The 23,336-nt window shown below is 46.5% G+C and overlaps 1 protein-coding gene across 1 annotated transcript in view; it reads left to right on the forward strand.

The window, feature by feature from the left end:
- Window positions 1-8,433: 8,433 nt before the first annotated feature.
- BUB1B (BUB1 mitotic checkpoint serine/threonine kinase B) overlaps window positions 8,434-23,336 on the forward strand; it is a 148,267-nt gene continuing 133,364 nt past the window's right edge. Inside the window, exons 1-3 of the mRNA XM_029598511.1 lie at window positions 8,434-8,808; window positions 16,109-16,257; window positions 16,911-16,969. Coding sequence (XP_029454371.1) covers window positions 16,117-16,257; window positions 16,911-16,969 — 200 coding nt within the window. The 5' untranslated portion in view covers window positions 8,434-8,808; window positions 16,109-16,116. The remainder of the gene's footprint in view (window positions 8,809-16,108; window positions 16,258-16,910; window positions 16,970-23,336) is intronic.

The raw sequence follows: 23,336 nt of genomic DNA on the forward strand, positions 1-23,336 counted from the left end.
TTGTTTTCATAAGGTGTTAGCTTCTGGTAAGTCTGCTGGCTGACCTTTTCAATGCTTGTTTAGAGTCGAGAGTAGTTCCAGAGGACTGGAGACAATCAGATGTGGGCCTCTGAGAGGAGGATCCACTGTCTGGCGAAATGGAAGTTCAAATTGGTCCTCTTGGACCCACCCCAGCGCTTCCCCCGGCATTCACCAAACCAAGGGCTGCTCATGAAGGGAAGACTGCCAAATTGTGTCTTGGAAGTGTTATATTTTGTAAAAGTATGAACCCCTGGACTGAAGTGAGAGGTGTTTCCGCTCACAGGGAGGAGCCCTGTGAGCCTCACCGTTGGTAGGTGCTGTCTCAGCGATGTCAGACACAGCTGTGGAATAGAGTCTTTATTAAAAGAAGAGAAAGGCACAACCCGCGGAGCGGGAGATGCAGTAAAGTTCTGAGCAGAGGGGTATACCCAAGGGTGAAACCTCAGATGTGAAGATCCAGTAGTGGCCCGCGGAGCGGGGTACACCAGGAAGTCTTGTAGTAGTATAGAAATACCTCAGACGTGTAGATCCGGTAGTGGCCCACGGAGCGGGGTACACCGGAGAGGTGGTGATGAGGTGGTAGTCCGAGGTGCAAGGACCCCGATGAGGTTCCTGTAGAGGTGGTGCGGTAACGACCTGCAGGCAGGGTATACCAGAGTGGTTCCTTCTGGGATGAAGAGGTAGTGGCCCGAGGCACGGGGTACACTGAAAAGGATCCCACAACGAGGCTTGAAAGTAGAGCTCCTGTAGACTTAAGTACTCCAGGAGGTAGTTCCAGCAGAGGTCCCAGGAAGTGGGAGCGATAGATGTCCAAGGTGGAAAAGGTCCTCCAAGGAGTGGATAGCCAGAGACGAAGTAGGGGCCCCTGAGGAGCGGGTACCCAGAATGTCTCACGCCAAACATGGATGGAGCGGAATTCAGCAACGAGGAAACTCCTTGCTAACTTGTAGAAGTGAAGGGCCAGCCAACTTAAATACAAGAGAAGAGTGATGTCATCCAGAGGGGACGCCTCCGAGGTTCCCGCCATGACGATTACAAAGGTGGCCCATGCGCACAAGCGCCTAAGTAATTCCTGGAACAAGATGGCGGTCGGCAGCGCCCACGCAATCCCGGAACGCCAGGCTGGTCAGCGGTGGCTGGCAGAGGCCACCATTCTTCCAAAGGATAACAATGCAGCAAAGAAAGAGGTGAGCATTAGTGGTCGCAGACATCTATGACTGACGGGTGTAACAGGAAGTGAAGAGACTTCTGTTCTAAACAGCGAACCTCATGTTCCTTGTCGACATATGCAGCCGAACATCCAAAGTATCCGCAGTGTATGCCACTCTGGCCTGCACTCTCTCCGACTGTTGTGTATCCACAAATGGTGCTGTCTGCGAAACCTGGAGCTATCGCACCCCACACAGACACCCAGCATGAATCTGCTGCCAAATGCAACTTGGATGCTCCATACTGAGACCTCGAACATCTTCGGTAGATGGATTCCCACAAGCGGTCCCGGGTATTCTTCAGCACTGCTGACCCCACCACCGGAATGGTGATTTTTATAATTACCACTGAAACTGATGCATTCTCTTTAGGAAGGTTGGCAGCTCTAGACTATCCTTGGTCAAAGATAAAGCTTAGCTATGGCCCCGCCAACCTTTCCTCCTCAAATGATCCTCTCAACTGGCTGGTGGAAAGGACACATTCTAGCCAGGTCATGTGGACCATCCATGTGAATTGACTGCCCTAGCTCCAGCTTACTGGGGGATTAAAAGAAGGAGTTCTACCTTCCAGAAGAGCTTAGTCTCGCTGAGGACATCCCCATTGGATTGCCGTTTGCCTCTGAACCATTGGAGCCTTACAACGACCCTGCAATACTAGCAAACTGCACAGAAAAAATCTTCCCAGGATCAGAGTCCCTTTCCGGTAACCTATTCTTTCCTGGAATCCATCTATGGGGCTGAACGGACACAGCGAAGCCGGGCCCTCCCCCACAACCTCCAGCAATGCCAGAGCTGCATCTAAGATGACCGCTGGCCCTGCTGGCCACTGCCACTCTAATTCTTTCTCTCTTTTGGCACAGTCCCTGCAGCTGCTGCCACTTTTCAATTCTCTCTCTCTCGGCGAAGTCCCTGTGGCCCTTTCAGTGCTGCCTAACCAGCACTTGCCCCATCGGCCAGCCGTGGACATCCCTGATGCTTCTCCCACTGGTGCAACAATGCTCAACACAGACCCAGAATGCCATGCCGCTTTTACTGCACGTACATGTGGTTCCTGCCTGCACCCGCGACACCACCAGCACCTCAACAAGCAAGGGAACAGTCCCTAAGCACCACGGAGTATATGTTTCAGGGAGGAAGGGAAGAATACAGATGGAGAGAGAAGGAATAAAAATTAAAAAAGAGAACCATTTGGTCAGGGGTATCTAAGTTGGATTCTTGTTCGCCTTTTAAATTAGGTGTTACTTATCTTGGCTTGGGTATAATAATACTGAGGGACTGCAGGTGGCACTCTCGTATATGTGGCAGTGCTCAAAGTTTTGTTCTCTACCTCCATCTGCTGGTAGGGATGAATAAAGCCCATTTGTCTGGACTGATCTGGGTATGTTCAGGAATGTGCATTACATATTTGTATTTTGTTCTTTCGGGCTTTCCATTTTATTTTTGTCTGCTTGTTTCTGTTTCTAATTTGTAGTCCCTTGTTGTGTATTAGGTAAGGGTCTGTCTGTGTTCTGCGTGTGTAACTGAGGTGCAGTACTGTTGCTGGCAGTTTTGCTGTAGAGCTTTGTGGCAGTATGGCTTATTTTATTAACCACAGTAAGTGTTGATTTAGTGTTCTAGGACATGGTATAATATTTGCATTGCTGCTGTGTCATCGATAAGGCTGCTGCTGTTTGAGTCCTGAGATTGTGCTGGTATGGTATGGCAAGGTTCTATATGTCTTTTGTTTTCTTTTGCAAGTGTTTGTGTTCTCAAAATGTTTGGCAGTGAAGGGTTTGCAGTTACATTAAGCACCATGATGGTCATCTGTTCAGTGTAAGTGAGAACCATCTGTCAGGTTTGTGCTGACAGAAAAAAGGTTGAGAACCACTGCTCTAAGCTGCGAGCATGCGTTACTTTTTTTTTTTGCAGCTGTGCACAACTTTTACCTCCCTTATCCCCATGCATGGATTGGATCAGGCAGGCTTAAAGCAAACACCTGCCTGATCCAATCAGTGGCATCACATCTCCCTACACATCTGCCGTCATTTCTATGTTTCTAAGTTTCTATGTTACACCCCATCCTGGGCACCAAGAGTCGCGTTTATCCAAACATCATCACCAGCTCCCATGGAGCCAATCTTGCAGCTCTTACTGTGAGATCCACCCTGTGGTAGCAGGAGATGACATTCAGATAAACATGATGCCTGCTGCCACCCACCGCACAACTCGGCAGGCTGCCGAAAAGAGGAAGAGAAAGCGGAGGACGCCAGCAGACCTCATCCCGTTGGCAGCCGAAACGAGGAAGAGGATGCAATGGCTGCCAGAGGATTCCATCTGGCTGGCGGCTGAAGACAAGGTCCAGGCCCTGTGTGTATGTGTGTGGCTGGATAAAAGCCTGGGTAGTGGCGCGTGGGCGATTGCCTGTGTGAGTGTGAATGAGTACCTGGGTGTGGGGGTGAGAGCAAGGTGCGTGTGTGTGAGAGAAAGAACCTGTATGATGGTTTGTGTGTGTGTGCAAGAGAGAAAGAGGAAGCCTCATGAGGCTTGTGTATGTGAGTCAGAGGAGGGAGCCTGTGTGTGTGTGTATATGAGAGAGGGGGGATCCTGTGCTAGGGAGAGGAGAACCAGAGATCACTGGGAGGGGGGCTGAAGGAGTGAACCTTGGGGAGGGGGGGGGGACTCAAAGGAAATATATGCCCCAGGTACCAAATACTTGAGGTCAGTATTTCCCAACCGGTGTGCTAGTGTGACACGGCTGCAGTCTCGTTTCCTTTTTCCCTCCTGGCCTGCAGAATATCCTCCTGCCGTAAAGGGAGGTGGAGAGCAGTGCTTATTGGCAGCTGCTCCTGCTTTCCTCTCTGCTGGCTCTCCTGTGCAACAGAAACCATATAGGGCTCTGTAGGCTTGTGAGACCTGCTGGCCCCATGCAGTTCAGATTGCAGAGGGAGGCTGGCAGAGAAGGAAGAAGCAGCGCTTGGTAACCCTGCTCCCAGAACTTTTCTGTACAAGGATTGGAGATGGAGTGGGAAAGGGACAGAAGAATGTACCACAGGGTGTGGGGAGAGACAAGAGAAGGTGATGATGCCAGGAGATGGGGGGACAGGGAAGCTGATGATGCCAGGGGTTGGGAGAGATGGATGGACATTGGAGGGAGAGGGAAGATGATGATGCAAAGAGCACAGGATTTGGTGAGAGAGGTAATGGTGGCGGGGCTGCTTGGCAATAGTGATCATAATATGATCAAATTTGAATTAATGATTGGAAGGGGGACAGTAAGCAAATCCACAACTCTCGTGCTAAACTTTCAAAAGGGACTCTTTGATAAAATGAGAAAAACTGTTAGGAAAAAACTGAAAGGAGCAGCTACAAAGGTAAAAAGTGTGCAAGAGGCATGGTCATTGTTAAAAAATACCATCCTAGAAGCACAGTCCAGTTATATTCCACACATTAAAAAAGGTGGAAAAAGGCAAAACGATTACCGGCATGGTTAAAAGGGGAGGTGAAAGAAGCTATTTTAGCCAAAAGATCTTCATTCAAAAATTGGAAGAAGGATCCAACAGAAGACAATAGGATAATGCATAAGTGTTGGCAAGTTAAATGTAAGACATTGATAAGACAGGCTAAGAAAGAATTTGAAAATAAGTTGGCCGTAGAGGCAAAAACTCACAGTAAAAACTTTTTAAAATTTATCCGAAGCAGAAAGCCTGTGAGGGAGTCAGTTGGACCGTTCGATGATCGAGGGGTTAAAGGGGCACTTAGAGAAGATAAGGCCATCGTGGAAAGATTAAATGATTTCTTTGCTTCGGTGTTTACTGAAGAGGATGTTGGGGAGGTACCCGTACTGGAGAAGGGTTTATTTATTTATTTATTTGTGGATTTTTATATACCGCTCATCGCTTGGAACATCTGATCGGTGTACAGTGAACAGCAAATTCAGCAACAGGCTTTACATGGAACAAGTGTTTAACCAAATAATTGACATTAGGAGATGGTATGAAGAATACAGGGGCAAGTAAGCAATAGCGAGAGGGAGATACAATATCTGGGATAAGTTAAATGAAAGCTACAATAACTATATACAAATAGTAATTACAGCTGGCAAATGGTAAGGTGTTGTAGAACAGTCTTAGGGCGGTGAGAGGAGGGAGGGGGAGCAGGAGAGTTTTCATGGGTAATGATTCAGATGGACTGAACCAAATCACGGTGAACCTAGAAGATGTTGTAGTAAATCACCTGGACCAGATGGTATACACCCCAGAGTTCTGAAGGAACTAATAAATGAAATTTCAGACCTATTAGTAAAAATGTGTAACCTATCATTAAAATCATCCATTGTACCTGAAGACTGGAGGATAGCTAATGTAACCCCAATATTTAAAAAGGGCCCCAGGGGTGATCCAGGAAACTACAGTCCAATTAGCCTGACTTCAGTGTCAGGAAAAATAATGGAAAGTGTTCTAAACATCAAAAACACAGAACATATAGAAAGACATGGTTTAATGGAACCAAGTCAGCATGGTTTTACCCAAGGCAAGTCTTGCCTCACAAATCTGCTTCACTTTTTTGAAGGAGTTAATAAACATGTGGATAAAGGTGAACCGATAGATGTAGTGTACTTGGATGTTCAGAAGGGGTTTGACAAAGTTCCTCATGAGAGGCTTCTAGGAAAAGTAAAAAATCATGGGATAGGTGGCGATGTCCTTTCATGGATTACAAACTGGCTAAAAGACAGGAAACAGAGAGTAGGATTAAATGGACAATTTTCTCAGTGGAAGGGAGTGGGCAGTGGAGTGCCTCAGGGATCTGTATTGGGACCCTTACTTTTCAATATATTTATAAATGATCTGGAAAGAAATATGACAAGTGAGGTAATCAAATTTGCAGATGATACAAAATTGTTCAGAGTAGTTAAATCACAAGCAGATTGTGATAAATTGCAGGAAGACCATGTGAGACTGGAAAATTGGGCATCCAAATGGCAGATGAAATTTAATGTGGATAAGTGCAAGGTAATGCATATAGGGAAAAATAACCCATGCTATAGTTACAAAATGTTAGGTTCTATATTAGGTGCTACCACCCAAGAAAGAGATCTAGGCGTCATAGTGGATAACACATTGAAATTATCAGTTCAGTAGCTGCGGCAGTCAAAAATGCAAACAGAATGTTGGGAATTATTAGAAAGGGAATGGTGAATAAAACGGAAAATGTCATAATGCCTCTGTATCACTCCATGGTGAGACCGCACCTTGAATACTGTGTACAATTCTGGTTGCTACATCTCAAAAAGATATGCGATGGAGAAGGTACAGAGAAGGGCGACCAAAATGATAAGGGAATGAACAGCTCCCCTATGAGGAAAGACTAAAGAGGTTAGGACTTTTCAGCTTGGAGAAGAGACGGCTGAGGGGGGATATGATAGAGGTCTTTAAGATCATGAGAGGTCTAGAACGGGTAGATCTGAATCGGTTATTTACTTTTTTAGATAATAGAAAGACTAGGGGGCATGTGAAGTTAGCATGTGGTACATTTAAAACTAATCGGAGAAAGTTCTTTTTCGCACAACGCACAATTAAACTCTGGAATTTGTTGCCAGAGGATGTGGTTAGTGCAGTTAGTATAGCTGTGTTTAAAAAAGGATTGGATACATTCTTGGAGGAAAAGTCCATTACCTCCTATTAATTAAGTTGATTTAGAAAATAGCCACTGCTATTTCTAGCAACAGTAGCACGGGATAGACCTATTTTTTGGGAACTTGTCAGGTTCTTATGGCCTGGATTGGCCACTGTTGGAAAAAGGATGCTGGGCTTGATGGACCCTTGGTCTGACCCAGTATGGCATGTTCTTATGCTCTTAAAGATGGATGAGGGAAGGTGATAATGATGCCAAGGAGTGAGGATGAGGAAGGTGATGGCAGGGGGGGTGAAGGGAACAGGAAGAGAAGGTGATGCCAGGGGGGTGGGAGAGATAGAAGATTGATGATATCAGTGGGGGTGAGGAGTGGAAAGAGAAGGAAGGTGATGATGCCAGGAGGTGAAGAGAAAGGGAAGGTGAGTGGAGGGAGAGGATGAGAAAGCGATGATACTAGGGGATGGAGAGTGAAATTGATGATGTCAGGAGGTGAGGGAGAGGGATGGAGTAAAAGTGAAGGAGAAGATGCCAGATGGAGGGAGAGGTGGAGGCAGAGGGAAGGTGATGATTATGCCAAGGGGTAAGGGAAGGAGATGATGTCAGAGGGAGAGGGAAAGTGATGATGATGATGGGGGGGGGGGGGGGGGGTGAGGGAGAGAGAAGGTGATGATGTGAAGAGGTGGGGAAGAAGTGGTGGAAGGTGGTGATGATGACTGGGGATGGGGACAGGGATGGTGGGAGAGAGAAGGTGATGATGATGGGGGTGGTGGGAGAGGGAATGTGATGATGCCAGGGGGTGGGGGAGAGATGTAGAAGGGAAGGTGGTGATGATTCAAGGGGTGAGGAGGTGGGGAGAGAAGGTGATGTTGATGCCATGGGGTAAGGGAGAGGGAAGGTGAAGATAATACAAGGGAGGGGGGTGAGATGGTGGAGAGGGGAGGTGATGATGATGCCAGGGTGATAGAGGGATAGGAAAGGGAAGAAGATGGTGATGCAAAGGGAAAGGCATAATTATTATGCTGAGGGAAGAGGGAAGGGAGAAGGTAATGATGCCAAGGGGTGGGGGGAGAGGGAAGAGAAGAGAAAATGATGATGGGTAAGTGGGTGGTGTTCCACAACGAAGTGAACCGTGCCAGGTGTACCACGAAAAAAAAAAAAAAGGTTGGGAACCACTGCTTTAAGTATGCCACTGCTCCCAACAGCGTTCCAGCTTCACAGAGCACACACACAATGGCATAGAACAGTTATGAAATAATTAAAAAAAAACAAACCCAACACACTACTATTTATAATAAGGATGGCTAAATATTTCTTACCAGACCATGTAATTTTATCTGAGCCTAACCTTGTTTCTAATACAAATCTTGCCTACTCTCTACAACCAAGAAAGAGTGCGGTGTATCGTAGTATATGGGGAGCAGCAGCCCCGAGTGGCCTGCGGAACAACATTATTATTATTATTATTATTCACCACAAGCCCAGCGCTCGTTGGATTTCAATCGGTCTTGCCGGCAGACAGTTTATGAAGTCTCCGCGTTGCTGCACATGCGCGAAGCATCACATTTTCCTTCTGCCTTTCCACGGGGTAGGCCGGACGTGAACGTGGACGCAAGGAAGAAAAGTCGTGGCTCATTGTATACGACAGCGCAGGGAAAAAACCACGGCAGAAAATAAACCACTTGTACATTTAAAAAGAAGCCCAATTTGGCGTGAAATCCACCAACTTGGCAACACTGCAGAGCGGCGTCGAAGACGCTGCGAAACCATATCTCCCATGATGCCCCACCAGTGCGTTACGGCTTCTAGTAACCAATGAGAGACGGCTATTGAGGTGCTCCTGCGCCAATAGGTGTTGAGCGGTTGGCATTTGAAACAGCTTGTTTTGGTGTGTGTTGTGCGCCGGCTTCCGTGCCCACTGCGGATCTGTAGACACGGAAAAAGGCGTGAGCGGAGGCCCCAGGCTGGAGAGGTGAGATGAGGGCCCGGGGTTGGTCGTCACATTGACCTCTCGCCAGGGAGAGGGTCTTCAGTTTTGGAAAAGCGATGGCGTGCTGAGATCCTTCTATCCTAGAAAAAAGTCTAATAGAAGGGAGTTGACAGCATGGGGTGGGCTCCTGTATGGCAGAGGCAGGGGAAATAGCCCTATTTATGCAATAATACTATTAACTTTAGTAAAAAAATGTTTTCCCAAAGCACAGAATGGGAAAAAGTTTCTCTTCGCTAAGGTCAAACAGATCATGAAACTCTTTAACCCGGTGGCTCAGTAACACAAGTCGTGGTACTCCTGACTCCTATGGAAAAAAATAGCTCTCTAATGAGCAAACTTTACGAAGTACCCACATTAAATAATATCCTGTTTGGCATAGAGCAAACATTCTCTGTATGTACCCAGATTAGTCCAGACTCCTGGGATTTGCCTCCCTGCCAGCAGATGGAGACTGATGCTGCCATATAAACCTGTGTGCCACCTGCAGTTCCTCAGTATTTTGCTGACACTATGCAGATGGTGCAAACCTGCAGTTCTAGTTTTAGGATTTTTCTTTTTTTTCTGTTGAGCCTTCCTTCCCAGGGTTTTTAGGCTCTGGTGGGTCCTTCCCTGTCTGGCTAAGGTGGATGAGCTGTGGAGTTGGTAACCCTTTAGTAGGCTTGATCTGTGTGCCCTTGGGCTGTAAATCTGGTGGTCCAGATCCCTCCTCTTCACAAGGCTGCTGAGGCGGCTGCAGGCTCTGGGAATATTTTCCCTGTTTGATACCTTTTTCTTTGATTGGGGAATAGGCTCAGTAAAGCTTATTAAGAAAAACATAGAAAAGAAACTGAGCAGTGTGCTGTTTCTTGCCCGCGCTTTCCTCCTGCATAGCTTCGACAGCTGACAGTTTGGGTATCTCTGGACTGGCAGGTAAGCTGTGCCGGTTATGGGGCGAGGGTCCATTTGTTGCGCATGTGGCTCAGTGTGCACCCATTTAAACTAGGAAGGGCTCTGCTTGTGCTGTGCTGTGGCCAAAGAGGGCCCATCTACCAGCCGTATTGCTGCAAAAATGTGACTTTTGTCCCCATCCCCCCTTCACTTTCAGTGGCAGAGTGGCTGGCGCAGCAGCAACCGTGCCCCTTCACACTCAGTGCGGGAACAGTGGCTATTTTAAATTGTTTGGCTGTTCCCATGCTGTCAGGAGGGCACCCCCACATCTTTCCCCAGTACGTTCTGCCTCTGGGGCGGACTTAGAGGAGGAGGAGGATTTCCCTTTGCCTGTGCCTGAATCGGGACAGCCTCTCTCGCCAGGTTTTGTGTTGCTCCTATGTGAGGCTTTATTTGGCCAAGCAGCGGTGGTTCTCACCTGCTCTGAGCCAGTCCCGTGTTTCCCAGGGGCATGTTAAAGGGTCCCACTCGTCTCAGGGTGCGGCCACGTGTTGCCCCGGTGGGGTCAGAGTCGAGGGATCCTGCGTTCTCCCTGGTGGGGTCTGTAGCACTGCGGAGGGCAGATAGGTGTGGTGATCTTTAACCTGCGGGCACAGATCTGGATGAAGATTTGGATGAGGTCCCAGTGTCTGAGGGTGATGACCCAAAGGTGGTCCTGCTATTCTGGAGAGATGAAGTAGGTCCTTTATTTATTTTATTATTTATTTAAGTCTTTTCTATACCGTCGTTAAGTAGCTTCCGTCACAACGGTTTACAGTAGGCACATAAATATAGGTATGCTGAGACATTAATTTACACAAGTGCCATATTGTTTTCGGTACATAGTTTTTTTAAATAACATAATTGGAATGTGATACAATATTGTTTGGAGTGTTTTAATTTTTTTTCGGAATTAAAGTAATACTAACTTATAAGTGTCCACTTATCTTATAGAGATGGGTGATAAAATAAAGTAATATAGAATAAAATACAGCTACACACGTATTGATTGTGGTGGTGTGTAGCTGCAGGGAGGATGTGGATTGGACGGTGCTGAATCCGGTCCTGGACGGCCTGAGAGGTCCGCCTAGAGCCTTCCATTACCATAAGTTAGTGCAAAAGCTAGTGGAGAGGGAATGGGAGTCTCCCGAATCTGGTTTGGAGGTAGGAAGGGCTCTAACTAAACTTTACCCCTTGCCCGAGCAGATGTTGGAGCTCTTTGCATGCCCCAAAGTCGATGCTGCAGTCTCAGTAGTGACTAAGAAAACTACTATTCCTGTGGCAGGGTCCGCAGCATTGAAGAATCTACAGGATGGGAAGATAAGAGGGCCCACGAAACTTGAGAGTTGTTTCTTTGGGGCGGAACAACATCTGGGGTGCACTGTGGCGTCTCACATTGCAGGAGTAGAAAACGTTCAAGCCGATTTTTTGAGTCTGACCCGGTTGGATCCAGGGGAGTGGGAATTGTTGGAGGCAGTGATGCAGCTCATCTGGGAGAGATAGGGTTCCCCTCATGTGGAGCTAATGGCAACCCGTCTGAATGCCAAGGTGCCTCTGTTCTTCAGTTGGAGAAGAGAACACAGAACCGAGGGCGTAGATGCGCTAGTTCTTCCCTGGCCTCAAGGGATATTGCTTTAGGTCTTCTCTCCTTGGGCGCTAGTAGGCAAAGTGTTGCGGCACATAGAGAAGCATTGGGAGGAGGTTGTTTTGTGGCTCCAGAGTGGCCACCTCAACTGTGGTTTGCAGATCCTGTCAATCTCGTGGTGGTTGGGCTGATAAGGTTCGGACATCTGTTGGGTCTTCTTTGCCAAGGACCTATATTTTCAGACCAGGCCATTCACTTTTGTGTAACGGCATGTCTTTTGAGAGGAGACGATTGAGACATAAGGATTATCCTGATGTGGTTACCATGCTGTTGTAGGTTAGGAGACGGTAAACTTGTCTCTTATGTGAGGGTCTGGAAGATTTTTGAGGCCTGGTGCTCTGAGCACAGGGTTTGGACTCTGGACACTTTGGTGGCTGATGTCCTGTCTTTTTTGCAGGAAGACTTGGTCAAAGGTTTGTCCGTCAACTCTCTTAAGGTGCAAGTGGCAGCCTTAAGTTGTCTTTGAGGGAAGGTGGAAGGTTCCCCTTTGTCCTCCTCTGGATGTGGTAGGTTTCTCTGAGGAGCCAAGAATTTGCATCCTCCAGTGAGACCAGTCTGCCTATCTTGGAATCTTAATTTGATTCTCAGGGGCTTGTGTGAACCTTCCTTCGAACCACTCAGACGAGTGACCTTTTAAGGATTTGACACTTAAGGTGGTTTTCTTGGTGGCAATCTGTTCAGCCAGAAGAGTGTCTGAGTTGCAGGCTTTGTCGTGCCGTGATCCTTTCCTTCGGATTTCAGACTCTGGGCTGTCTTTGCGTACGGTCCCCTCCTTTTTGCCTACGGTAGTGTCAGCTTTTCATGTGAATCAGTTGGTAGAGCTTCCAGCTTTTCCAGACCTGGACATTTCCATGCTGCACGCAAGGGAGCTTAGATTTTTGGATGTGCACAGGGCACTGTTAAGGTATCTTAAGGTGACTGATGATTTCAGACGCTTGGATCATCAAAGAAGCCATTGGATCAGCTTACATATCTAAGGGTCGTCCGGTTCTGGAAGGGTTACGGGCTAATTCTACACATTCTCAAGTGCCCTCTTGGGCGGAGGCTCCACTGGTTTCTCCTCAGGAGATATGTCGGGTGGTGACTCGGAAGTCTTTGCATACTTTTGCAAGGCATTATTGTCTGGATGTGGGAGATGGCTTTTTCGAATCCTTTGGCAAGAGTGTTTTGCGAGCAGGATTCTCCAGATCCCACCCAGTTTAGGGAGCTTTGGTACATCCTATGACACTGGACTGATCTCGGTACGTACAGGGATAGGAAAATTGGTTCTTACCTGCAAATTTTTGTTCCTGTTGTACCACAGATCAGTCCAGAGCCCGCCCAATCTATGGAGGAGGAGAGTTGTCTGCTTTTTCTGTCCGTATTGGTGAAACTAACAATTGCAGATTGATTTTAAAAAGAAAAAGGTGGAATTTTTGTACACATTTTTTACGGGTTGAGTGTTGTTGGTTTTTTTATTCTTCAGCTTGGGTACAGATAAATACTGAGGAACTGCAGGTGGCACACAGGCTTATGTGGCAGCATCAGTTAAACTTTCTCTGTCTCCATCTGCTGGCAGGGAGGCAAAACCCAGGAGTCTGAACTGATCTGTGGTACTAACAGAGTGGAAATTAGCTGGTAAGAACCAATTTTCCTTTTCTCAGCTTAATCCAGCGTTTTATTATAATTTCGCAAAATTTGGGATGTTTATGGCATCATAGTGTGCACCAAGAAGATCCAATGAGTCATACCGTGTCAGGAAGTATTTCTTCACGGAGAGGGTGGTGGATGCCTGGAATGCCCTTCCGAGGAAGTGGTGAAGACCAGAACTGTGAAGGACTTCAAAGGGGCGTGGGATAAACACTGTGGATCCATAAAGTCAAGAGGCCGCCAATGAAGAGTGGGTGACTCGCCAGAATGATGGCTACTGCCTGGACACAATACCCTTATTCAATAAACATACACATGGTTACTGTGACTCCAACATCACTCTAAGCTTCAACAGCAAGAGGAAATGTGGAAAAAAGGATTTGCACTCACATAGCTCTCTGCTTCAACGGCAGGGGAGAAGACTGATACTTCACACATATCCAGCATAGCTCTCTGCTTCAACGGCAGGGGAGAAGAAAAACAACCAATAAGGGCTGTATACATAGTCTGGGTTAAAACAAATAAGCATGGGTGTAGCTTGCTTATTGCGGCGGTTACTACCCCTACTACCCCTAACTAATCAAACTAGATATTTCACTTGGATGCAGCTCCCTCACTGCTCTCTACATTAATGGTGGGGGAGGAAGGGAAATAGAACCAAGAGCTAAAAGAAACAGATAAGTATGAGAGAAAAAATGTGTGAAGCTTGCTGGGCAGACTGGATGGGCCATTTGGTCTTCTTCTGCCGTCATTTCTATGTTTCTATGTAAGTACTAATACTTTTAGAGAAAATGCTACGCAGTGGCCTAAAGATCATAGACAATTGTTACTTTTTAAAAATGCTCCACAACACTCAGAGGGGACTTTTTTTTTTAGTCACTTTAATGTTTATGGATTTGTAGTGCTAAAATATAGTGCTCTATCCTCCCAAAGGAAGGAAAAAATTAAGTAGGTGGTTTGTTTTTTTTTAATAAATGTTATGAAATGCCTTATATTGACTTCTACCCTAGTACTTTCCAATACATATGTGTGTAGCTTGATCAGCAGTGTAAAGTTATGTGCATAAGCTAAAAAAGCATGTGAATGGAAACTGTCAAGATGATGTGTGCATGCAGGCTCAGATTTAAGCATAGGCGATTATATGCAACTGCTTAGGGTACCAAATATCCAGACCAAAGAGTAGCATGGTTCGGCTTACTTTAGAAACATGTGCCAGCTGAGCTTCAATGTGTGCTGCCATGGCACACTGCCTGTGGATACCAAAATCTTAAATCTGGCCTGTGTAGCCACACATGCATGCTCTTTCTGAACATTTACTACCGCTGCCTCTCTTTGATACCCATGCAAACAATGGCATCATACCTCTCATCAATATACATGCAAATACAAGCTGTCTTTCAAAATGCATACAAAAAAAATGCAGTTGCATTCCACATTTACATAGTATGGCGCCTCTCATCTTAAGCATCGCTCACAGCTCTTGCCTTTCTCACCTATTAATATGAAATCAACATTTTTTTTTTTCTATTTCACAAAAATTGGTCTCATTTTTGCTCGTATACACAAATGTTTTGGAACTGTGTATTCACTGTAAAGAATGCACTTGAACTATGTGCTCCATGGAGTTCGCCTTTTCCAGTTCTGATAAATATTTTCTGCTTATGGGGTTTGGCACATCAAAATAACTTTTTTTTGTTGCCAGCCTGATAGCACTCCAGCATCTTGCTCTCACATCTTGTTCCCACTGCAGGTAGTTGTCACGGCGAAATGCTGCAAAAATTAGGCGATTTTTGCAGTAAGTCTGATTAAACACTTGGGAACCGTATTGCTTACACAGCGTGGCACAGAGGTTCTCATGGACTAAGCAGGGAAGAGATGCAGGCACATTGCTGATATATACTGATCAAAAACAGAATGAGCATCACAGCAAGCAGTCCTAGATGCTTGTGATACTGACCAGAAAGGGGGGAAAAAAGCCTCAGCATTTTTAAATGGAGAGGAGCTGAAAGCACACATGACCAAAAAAAAAAACCCTGAAGATGGTTGATTCCTCTAGTCTTTGGGCTGGTAAGAGTCCCAGAGTCTCCCAGGTATGATGTCTGGTGGCTGGGGATATGATAATGAAGGGGAGTATGGGAAATTTTTTTTTTTTTTTTTAATGAGATCACACTTGGTATTCCTTAATAGAAATGTAGAAGTATAGAACAAATATTCCTAGGGTAGACTTGCTCCATGTTTAGCATGGGTGACCTATTAATATCTACAGATCCCTGTACATACCCAGATCAGTCCAACTCCTGGGTTTATGCATCCCCTGCCAGCAGATGGAGACTGAGAGAGTTTCACTGACACTGCTTGATAACCCTAGTGCCACCTGCAGTTCCTCAGTATTTCTCTGTCTCCAGTGGATGGTAGATGGGTGCTAAACCTGCAGTTCTGTGGTTTGGGCAGTTTTTTTTTGTTTTTGAGCCTTCCTCCCTGAGCTTGAAATTCCCCACCTGTCATGGCCAATTCGCCTTGTCGACAGAGAGCAAGTTTGCTTACTATAAACTGTGTTCTTCATAAACAGCAGGATGAATTAGTCATGCTAAATATGTCTGCCTTCCTGGAGAGTAGGCTACTCAGGTAGACTTAGTTCAGAGATCAATTGTGAGAGCTCATGAGGGCAGCACCCATGCAGGAATTCCTGCACATGCTCAGAGCAAAAAGGCTGAGCTTAGAGAGGGAGGGTCCATTTGCTGCTGATCGATGTTGCCCACATGTCATGGCTAATTTTTGTCCTGCTGTCTACAGAAAGCTTACCATAAATTGTGCTATCTTGCTTTCCTTAATCACTGGGGCATCTGCCTTTGACTAGTTGAATTTACACACATACTGTATGTATATATGCCTTAGAGTTCACGAAGAGCCATCAAAATGAACTAATCGCCATCTGTCAAGACAAACAGAGAGAGGGTTATATTGGGGTGTTAGTCTTTTACAAGTACTGGAGCAGCATCCCCATATGTTAAAAGGTTACTGCTGGAAAAGACAACCCAGCATGAGTTGAGCTGAATATAGTAATGTGAGCTTTGTCTATCTTTATTGCTTCAAAATAAGCAGAGGCTACCATGGCAGAAGGAGGTGATGAATGGGAGCTGAGTAAGGAGAATGTGCAACCCCTGAAGCAGGGCAGAGTCATGTCCAAACTGCAGGAAGTGCTGACGCGGCCGGAGAGTGCCAGCCACCTGGCTATCCAGCAGCAGAAGCAGGTAAGGAGAGCTTTATCTCTCTCTCAATTTTACATTTTGCTTCTTGGACATCTTATTGGAAAGTATTATAACAAAATATGAAAATCAAAGCTCAAATTGTTCTCTTTAATGTGTAGCAGTTTGGTTTTTACATGTTTTAGGGTTAGTCTAATGTCTTAATTTTTTTTTTTTTTTTTTTTAAATAAAAGGATAGATATATGAAATATTGAATGGCAGGATGTGTTTTGTAGCTTTCCCATTTGTTGGGGAAATATCTCTGTTCAGTTATCAGTGAGAATAAAACCTTTATCAAATAGGCATTTAGATTGCGTTCTACCTTTTTTTTTTTTCCCTGAGGGTTAGCCATAATACGAGGGGCATTTCAGATTTGACCTAGACTTATAAGAATTTTTTATTTTTTTTAATAAAGCATAGATCAAATTTGAATGTCCTCTGTGGCATGAATTTGTCTGTTCTAATATTCATTACAGTTTAAAACAGTACTCACTCTTGCTGATTTCACAGCATAATTTAGCTTGCCTTCATGCTAGAAGAATAACCTGAGAGTTTATATAGACTTGCAAGAAGGTGTTGGTTTTTTTTTTTTTTTAACTTAGGAATTTTTATCTATAGTTGAAGTGTAATTGCATGACAGATCTTGTCTCTTTTACAGGGCATTTGAATCGGAAATTCGGTTTTACTCTGGAGAGGATCCATTGGATGTCTGGGACAGGTATGTGCTTTCCTTCATGATCGGGACTATGCTTTTCCCCCATTTATTACTCCACATGTAGATGCAGTGCTGGGGATCATGAGGTTCTTAATGTTTAAGATGACAGTGGATTTCCGAACACTCTCACTTCAGAGGCAGTGTTGATGGCAGAGCCTTAATCTGCTGGTGGTAAGTTAAACTTGCTGGGAAAGGGCACTTAAATCTTGAGAGAGAAATTTTGTGGCGGGTTGAACTATTACTGGCTGATTATATTGTGTGCTAGTTTTAAGGTTAGTATTTGCCAGTGTTAGAACTGTGAGTTTAAAAGGTCTGTCACTTCATCTGAGATGGTAAGAGTACTAGTTCTGGGTAACTATTCACTGGTTTGATTCCTTCCCACCCCAGACACAATCTTTGATATATAGATTTCCCATTGATAGCAGGGCTGAATTAGCCATGCTGTCATGGGAACTGTCAATCAGGGCCCAGGAGGCAGAACTTCTGAGTAGAATACAGAGCTTTGCTCTGTGCGGCTGCGCGTGCCTTCCCGTGCAGAAACAGTCTCTCCTCAGTCTGTTTTTTTTCCGCACGCAGGAGCGCATGCAGGGCTTAGTTTCTCCTCAGAACTACTTAAAAAACAGAAGAAATGTCACACAGAGTCCGAGGCCTTCGGGGTTTAAAACCCTGCGGTTGCGGCAAAATCATGTCCATCACAGATGGACATGATCGCTGCTACTGATGCCTCGGACACCGATCACCAGCAGGCTGCATGTAGCAGTGCGGCAGGATGTCGTTGCGAGCCAGGCGTCAGAGGGCCCAAAAGATCCAAGCCTCCGATAGGTGCAATCGGGGTCCTATGCCCCCACCTTCGGAGGCTCACTTGTCACCCGGGTCCCTCGAAGCAAAAGACCCCAAAGGTAAGTAAGGAGGGGCGGCGTCCGTGGAACCCTCCACCTCAAGGACTGGAGGTTCAGTCGGAGGAGATCGAGCCCGGAGTCAAGGCCTTCATAGCCACGACTCGACGAGGCATAACTAAAAGCGTCTATTGCAGGAGTCTAGGCCGCATGGGGGACTCCAGTAGACTACGTCGAGTAACTCCGCAGAGGCGTCGTCGAAGCCAGCGCAACACGAGTCACTGACCTGACTGAAGCAAACAACGCCATCAGCACCGGGATCTGCGCAGTCTGAAGGATTGACGCCTTCAACAGAGCATGTGTCGAGACACGAAAGACCGAAGCACATGAAGGAGAAGCCGACGCACAGAGCGTTAATGGCACCACAGAGGGACTTGAGATCGCGGGGAGCGTCGAGAGCCGATACCAGCGCCGCATGCAAGGTCCAAAACAGGCACCCTCAGTGCCTACACAGAGGATGACTCCACCACAACAGCTCGAATCAGATCTCTGAAGGGTGACCCACTCAAGTGTGAACAGGCAACGCCAGAGCATCGCAAAGTCCACTGGCAGCGACCTGCAGTCTTTGCCATACTCGGAGCGGGGAGCGGTAATTATGTTGCACCCTCCCCCCAAGAGACTCCATGGCTCACACGATTCTCAGACCAATCCCTGTCTCCCAGAAGTGAGAGGCGTACATCGGCGCTGCAATCTGAGGGAGAGTACGTCAGACTCGTGTCCTCATCCTCCTCTTCCTCCCCAAAGCGACTGTCCACTCATCATTCGCCAGTGTCTCCTCAGGAGACGGGGGAAACATCACCCCAACCACAGTAATAAAAAAAGAGGAAGACGGGGGGGGGAGACCCATTGCCGCTTCATGGGGATACACAGGGCAAACTTTGGATGCCACCACAAACCAAAGAGGCGTCTTTCCAACTGTCGTCCACCCTATCGGGACTCTTTGAAACGCTGCAATCCTCCTCGTTTCAACTTCCCTCATCCCCTGTGAGTAGCGCGCCACCTTCGCCTCAGCCGGTGTCGTCGCCAGAGCAGGTGAGGAACCCCTCCCCACCGGGACCATCCCACCAAACCCCCGAAAAATCCAAAAGGGAACAATCCCCGGCAAGGACAGACTCGGATTCCCCTCCATCATCACCCCACGGCGTCACTGGGTATCCATCTGATCCTCCGGAGGATACACCTGAACCTTACGTGCCCCCAGAAGACCTATTTTATCCAAAATTCATGGACAAGATGGGGAGAGTCCTCAACCTGCAGGTCCAAAAACTACAGGATCCTCGAGCAGAAACGCTTGGACTACTTAAGATATTTGACGTACCAGCTGAACCCGCTTCCTTACCATCCCACAAGGTATTGGATTCAGTCCTGGAAAAATCGTGGGAAACACCCTCACTATCCCACCGACCTCAAATTTAGAATGCAGAAGTCACAATTCTAATGTAGGCCACAACTGCCACACTCTTTGTTAGTTGTGGAATCTGCGATGCAGCGAGCCAAGCGGTCTAAAATGCATGCGTCAACACCTCCAGGAAAGGATCAACGAATCCTGGATGAGTTTGGGAAAGGGTGTATCAATCGTCTGTGCTATCCTCCCGAATCAGTCAACATCAATTCTACCTGGTCCAATATCTATATGAAATCTGCAGACATTAAAGGCGTCATTGCCTACTCAGAGTCGTCATCCATAAGTCAGCCGATATAGGACCTCGAGGAAGGCATTCGACACCTTCTCCAAAACGGTGTTCGAGTCATCAACTCGCACATCCGCATCGGCCATCGCCGCCCGCCGAATGGCATGGCTCCGCTCCAGCGCCATTAGCGAAGACCTTCATGAGCGTTTGGCGAATTTACCATGTAGGGGTGACAAACGTTTTGGGGACAAGTTCCAAGAAACGGTTGCAAACTTGAAAGACTAGGCAGTAGCTGTCCAATCGTTGACGTAAACATCATCCTTTACCACACAACATAGATATTGTCTGCAGTTGGCAGAGTAATATCACCGGTGTCCCTATAGGCAATATCAACAGTTTTTCGCTCTACTCCGTACAACCCTCCACAAAGGACAGCACGCCCACCTCTTCAGGCGGAGGAGGGGTAGAGCAAGGCCACAGAGAACGCACGCACAGCAGCCTCAACAGACTGCCAAAGCTACCCCATCTTTTTAGTACAACCGCCATCATCACTACCACTGCACCCTCCAGGGAGGATCACATGCCTACCATGTTGGGAGAACATAACTACAGACTATGGGTTCTAGAAATTGAGAGACAAGGATACCAACTTCGTTTCCGCAAAAACCCAATCTACCCCACCTAATGCCCAATCGAATTCCAGCTCAGCAAACTCATTTGGCACAGGAAATTTCGTCCCTACTTCAACGAGCGATCCAATGAAATCCCATACATGTTCGACACAAGGGATTTTATTCACCTTATTTCCTGATTCTCAAGAAACAGGTGGACGACCAGTTTTGGATCTAAGGGAGTCGAACAAACACCTAGTCAAGGAAAAGTTCAAAATGGTGTCCCTAAAGACTATCTTGCCACTTAGTCAACTCAAGGACTGGATGTGCTCAATAGATTTGAAAGATGCTTACACCCATATTCCTATCCACCACTCCTTGTGGCAGTACCTGTCTTTCCAGTTTCGGGAACAGCACTTCCAATACAGAGTACTACCCTTTGGCCTCTCAGCAGCCCCCAGGGTTTTCACCAAGTGCATGGCAGTAGTGGTGGCACATCTCAGGCAGAAAGGCATCAAAATCTTTCCTTATCTGGTCGACTGGCTCATAGTAGCATCCATACCACAGATTCTCAAAGAATACCTTCACCAGACATTACACTGCCTACAGTGTTTGGATTTCTGATAGTTTACTATGATTCCCAATCTGACTCCTCCGCAATCGCTTCAATTCATTGGGGCGCGTCTGGATACAATCCGCACCAGAGCTTTTCTGCCAAAGGATCGGAGACCAGAGATGTGATGACTTTTCCGCTCCATCTAGTTGCTCCAGCAACCCTCAGCGCGACAGGTCCTCGTGATCCTGGGTCACATGACGGCAGCCATTCATACTGTTCTGAACACGTGATTGCACATGTGTCGACTACAATGGGGACTCAAGCGACAGTGGAAACAGCACTCTCAGGCATTAACAACCCGAGTGCAGCTGACCCAATCCATGTTGCAAGATATAGCATGGTGGCTAAAGAAAAAATGCTCAAGAAAGGAGCATTGTTCACGATGCCCCCCCCCCCCCCCCCCCCCACAATATAGTTCTTACCACCAATGCATCTCGCAAGGGCTGGGGAACTCATTTAGACCATCTGCAAACACAAAGCCTCTGGTCCCCAGAGGAACAGATCCTGCAAATCAATCTACTCTAACTCAGAGCGATAAAGTACGCTCTCCAAGCATTCCTTCCGCATTTAAGAGGCTGGCGAGTTATAGTCTACACTGACAATCAAGTGGCCATGTACTACATCAACAAACAAGGAGGGTCTGGTTCATGGTCCCTCTGCAAGGAAACTGTACAAATCCTGGAACATGAGTCACGTCACTCAAAACACCTTCAAGCAACGTATCTACCAGAGGCCATCAACACTCGAGCCGACCGTCTGAGTTGCATATTCTACCCTCCCAAGTGGACACTCAATCAGCAAGTAGCGGATACTCTATTCGAACAGTAAGAACAACAAACGATCGACCTGTTCGCGACAGAACTCAATGCGAAAGTCCCTCGCTTTTTGTTCAGTCTGGACCAGCACTCGTCGAGCGTCACAAGATGCGTTCCTCCTACCATGGACAGAACCTCTGATGTATGCGTTTCCTCCAATACCTCTTATTACAAGAACGCTGCAAAAATGCATAAGCGACGCAGCTCAATTTAATTCTGATAGTTCCGGCATGGCCATGCCAACCATGGTATACCCACCTCCTACACCTATCAATAGCAGAGCCAATAGTGCTACCAGTCTGCATGGATCAGAACAAGGGACATTGCTCCATCCCATGCACAAATCGCTACACTTGACAGCATGGAGATTGAGCGGCTCCTCTTGACGGAACAGGGATTATCCATATCTGCACAAACTATACTTCTTGCCTCAAGGAAACCATCAACACAAAGAAATTATAGCTTCAAATGGAAGAGATACTCATCCTGGTATTCAGCAAAAGGAATACCTCCATTAGACAGTCCAACAGTTTTTCTGGTGAACAATCTTCACTCGTTATACGTTACAGGACTGGCAACTTCGTTGATCAGAGTACATCTCAGTGCAATAGCAGCTTATCACCGATCGTATAGAGGACAGCCCATCTCTGTCCAACCCTGTATCTCCCATTTTCTAAAAGGCCTAACTCGCCTCCGGTTTCCAAGCCGCCAGAGGCGTGGAATCTTAATGTAGTACTGGAGCAACTGATGGTAGCCCCATGGCTGCTGTACGGCGTGTGTGAGCCTCCAAGGTGGCCAGGGAGCCGCCTGCGCCATCTATCAGCGGGCTGGGGAACATGCGTGAGCCCGATTTATATTATGGATTGAAAAGTAGGGGTCCCAATACAGATCCCTGAGGCACTCCACTGCCCACTCCCTTCCATTGAAAAAATTGTCCGTTTGATCCTACTCTGTTTCCTGTCTTTTAGCCAGTCTGTATGTGGATGGAAGGCTGGGGGTTCCAGGCAGAGACGAGGACTCACATCCGCTCCTGCCAAAAGGGTTAGCCAGTTTGTAATCCATGAAAGGACATGGTCACCTATCCCATGACTTTTTTTTTTTTTACTTTTTCTAGAAGCCTCTCTTGAGGAACTTTGTCAAATGCCTTCTGAAAATCCAAATATACTACATCTACCGGTTCACCTTTATCTATGTTTATTTGTATGGGTATAAGAAGTTATAGACATAGGCATCTTGTAGACCTGGTGGAAGGAGGATAACCAACCACTGATTCTGGGTACAAAAAATATCATAGGGCATATAAAATTATTGGAAAGGTGGCACTATATGTTAAGGATGGTATAGAGTGAAGCAGGATTAAAGTTTTGCAGGAAACAAACTGTACTCTGGAATCCTTATGGATAGAAATTCCAAGGATAAAAGTAGGGAGTATAGTAGTAGATCTATATTACCACCCGCCTAGCCAGGATGAGGAAACACTGTAAAATGCTAACAGATTAATCTGGCTAGTAAAATAGGTAACATAATAATAAAGGGAGACTTCAATTACCCAAATATCGATTGGGTAATGTCAGATGAGGACATGAAAGGGAGGTAAAGTTCCTAGATGCCATCAAAGACTGCTTCATGCAGCAGCTGGTCATGGAACCAAAGCGAGGGGGAACTATATTAGATCTAGTTCTCAGTGGAATACAGGATCTAGCACAAGAGAGAGAGGTTCTGGATCTGCTTGGCAACAGTGATCATAATAAAATTTAAAAAAAAAAAGCCACTGAAAGGTGAATGCTAAGGAAAACTACTG

Source organism: Rhinatrema bivittatum, chromosome 4, assembly GCF_901001135.1.
Source record: "Rhinatrema bivittatum chromosome 4, aRhiBiv1.1, whole genome shotgun sequence".
NCBI lineage: Eukaryota > Metazoa > Chordata > Amphibia > Gymnophiona > Rhinatrematidae > Rhinatrema > Rhinatrema bivittatum.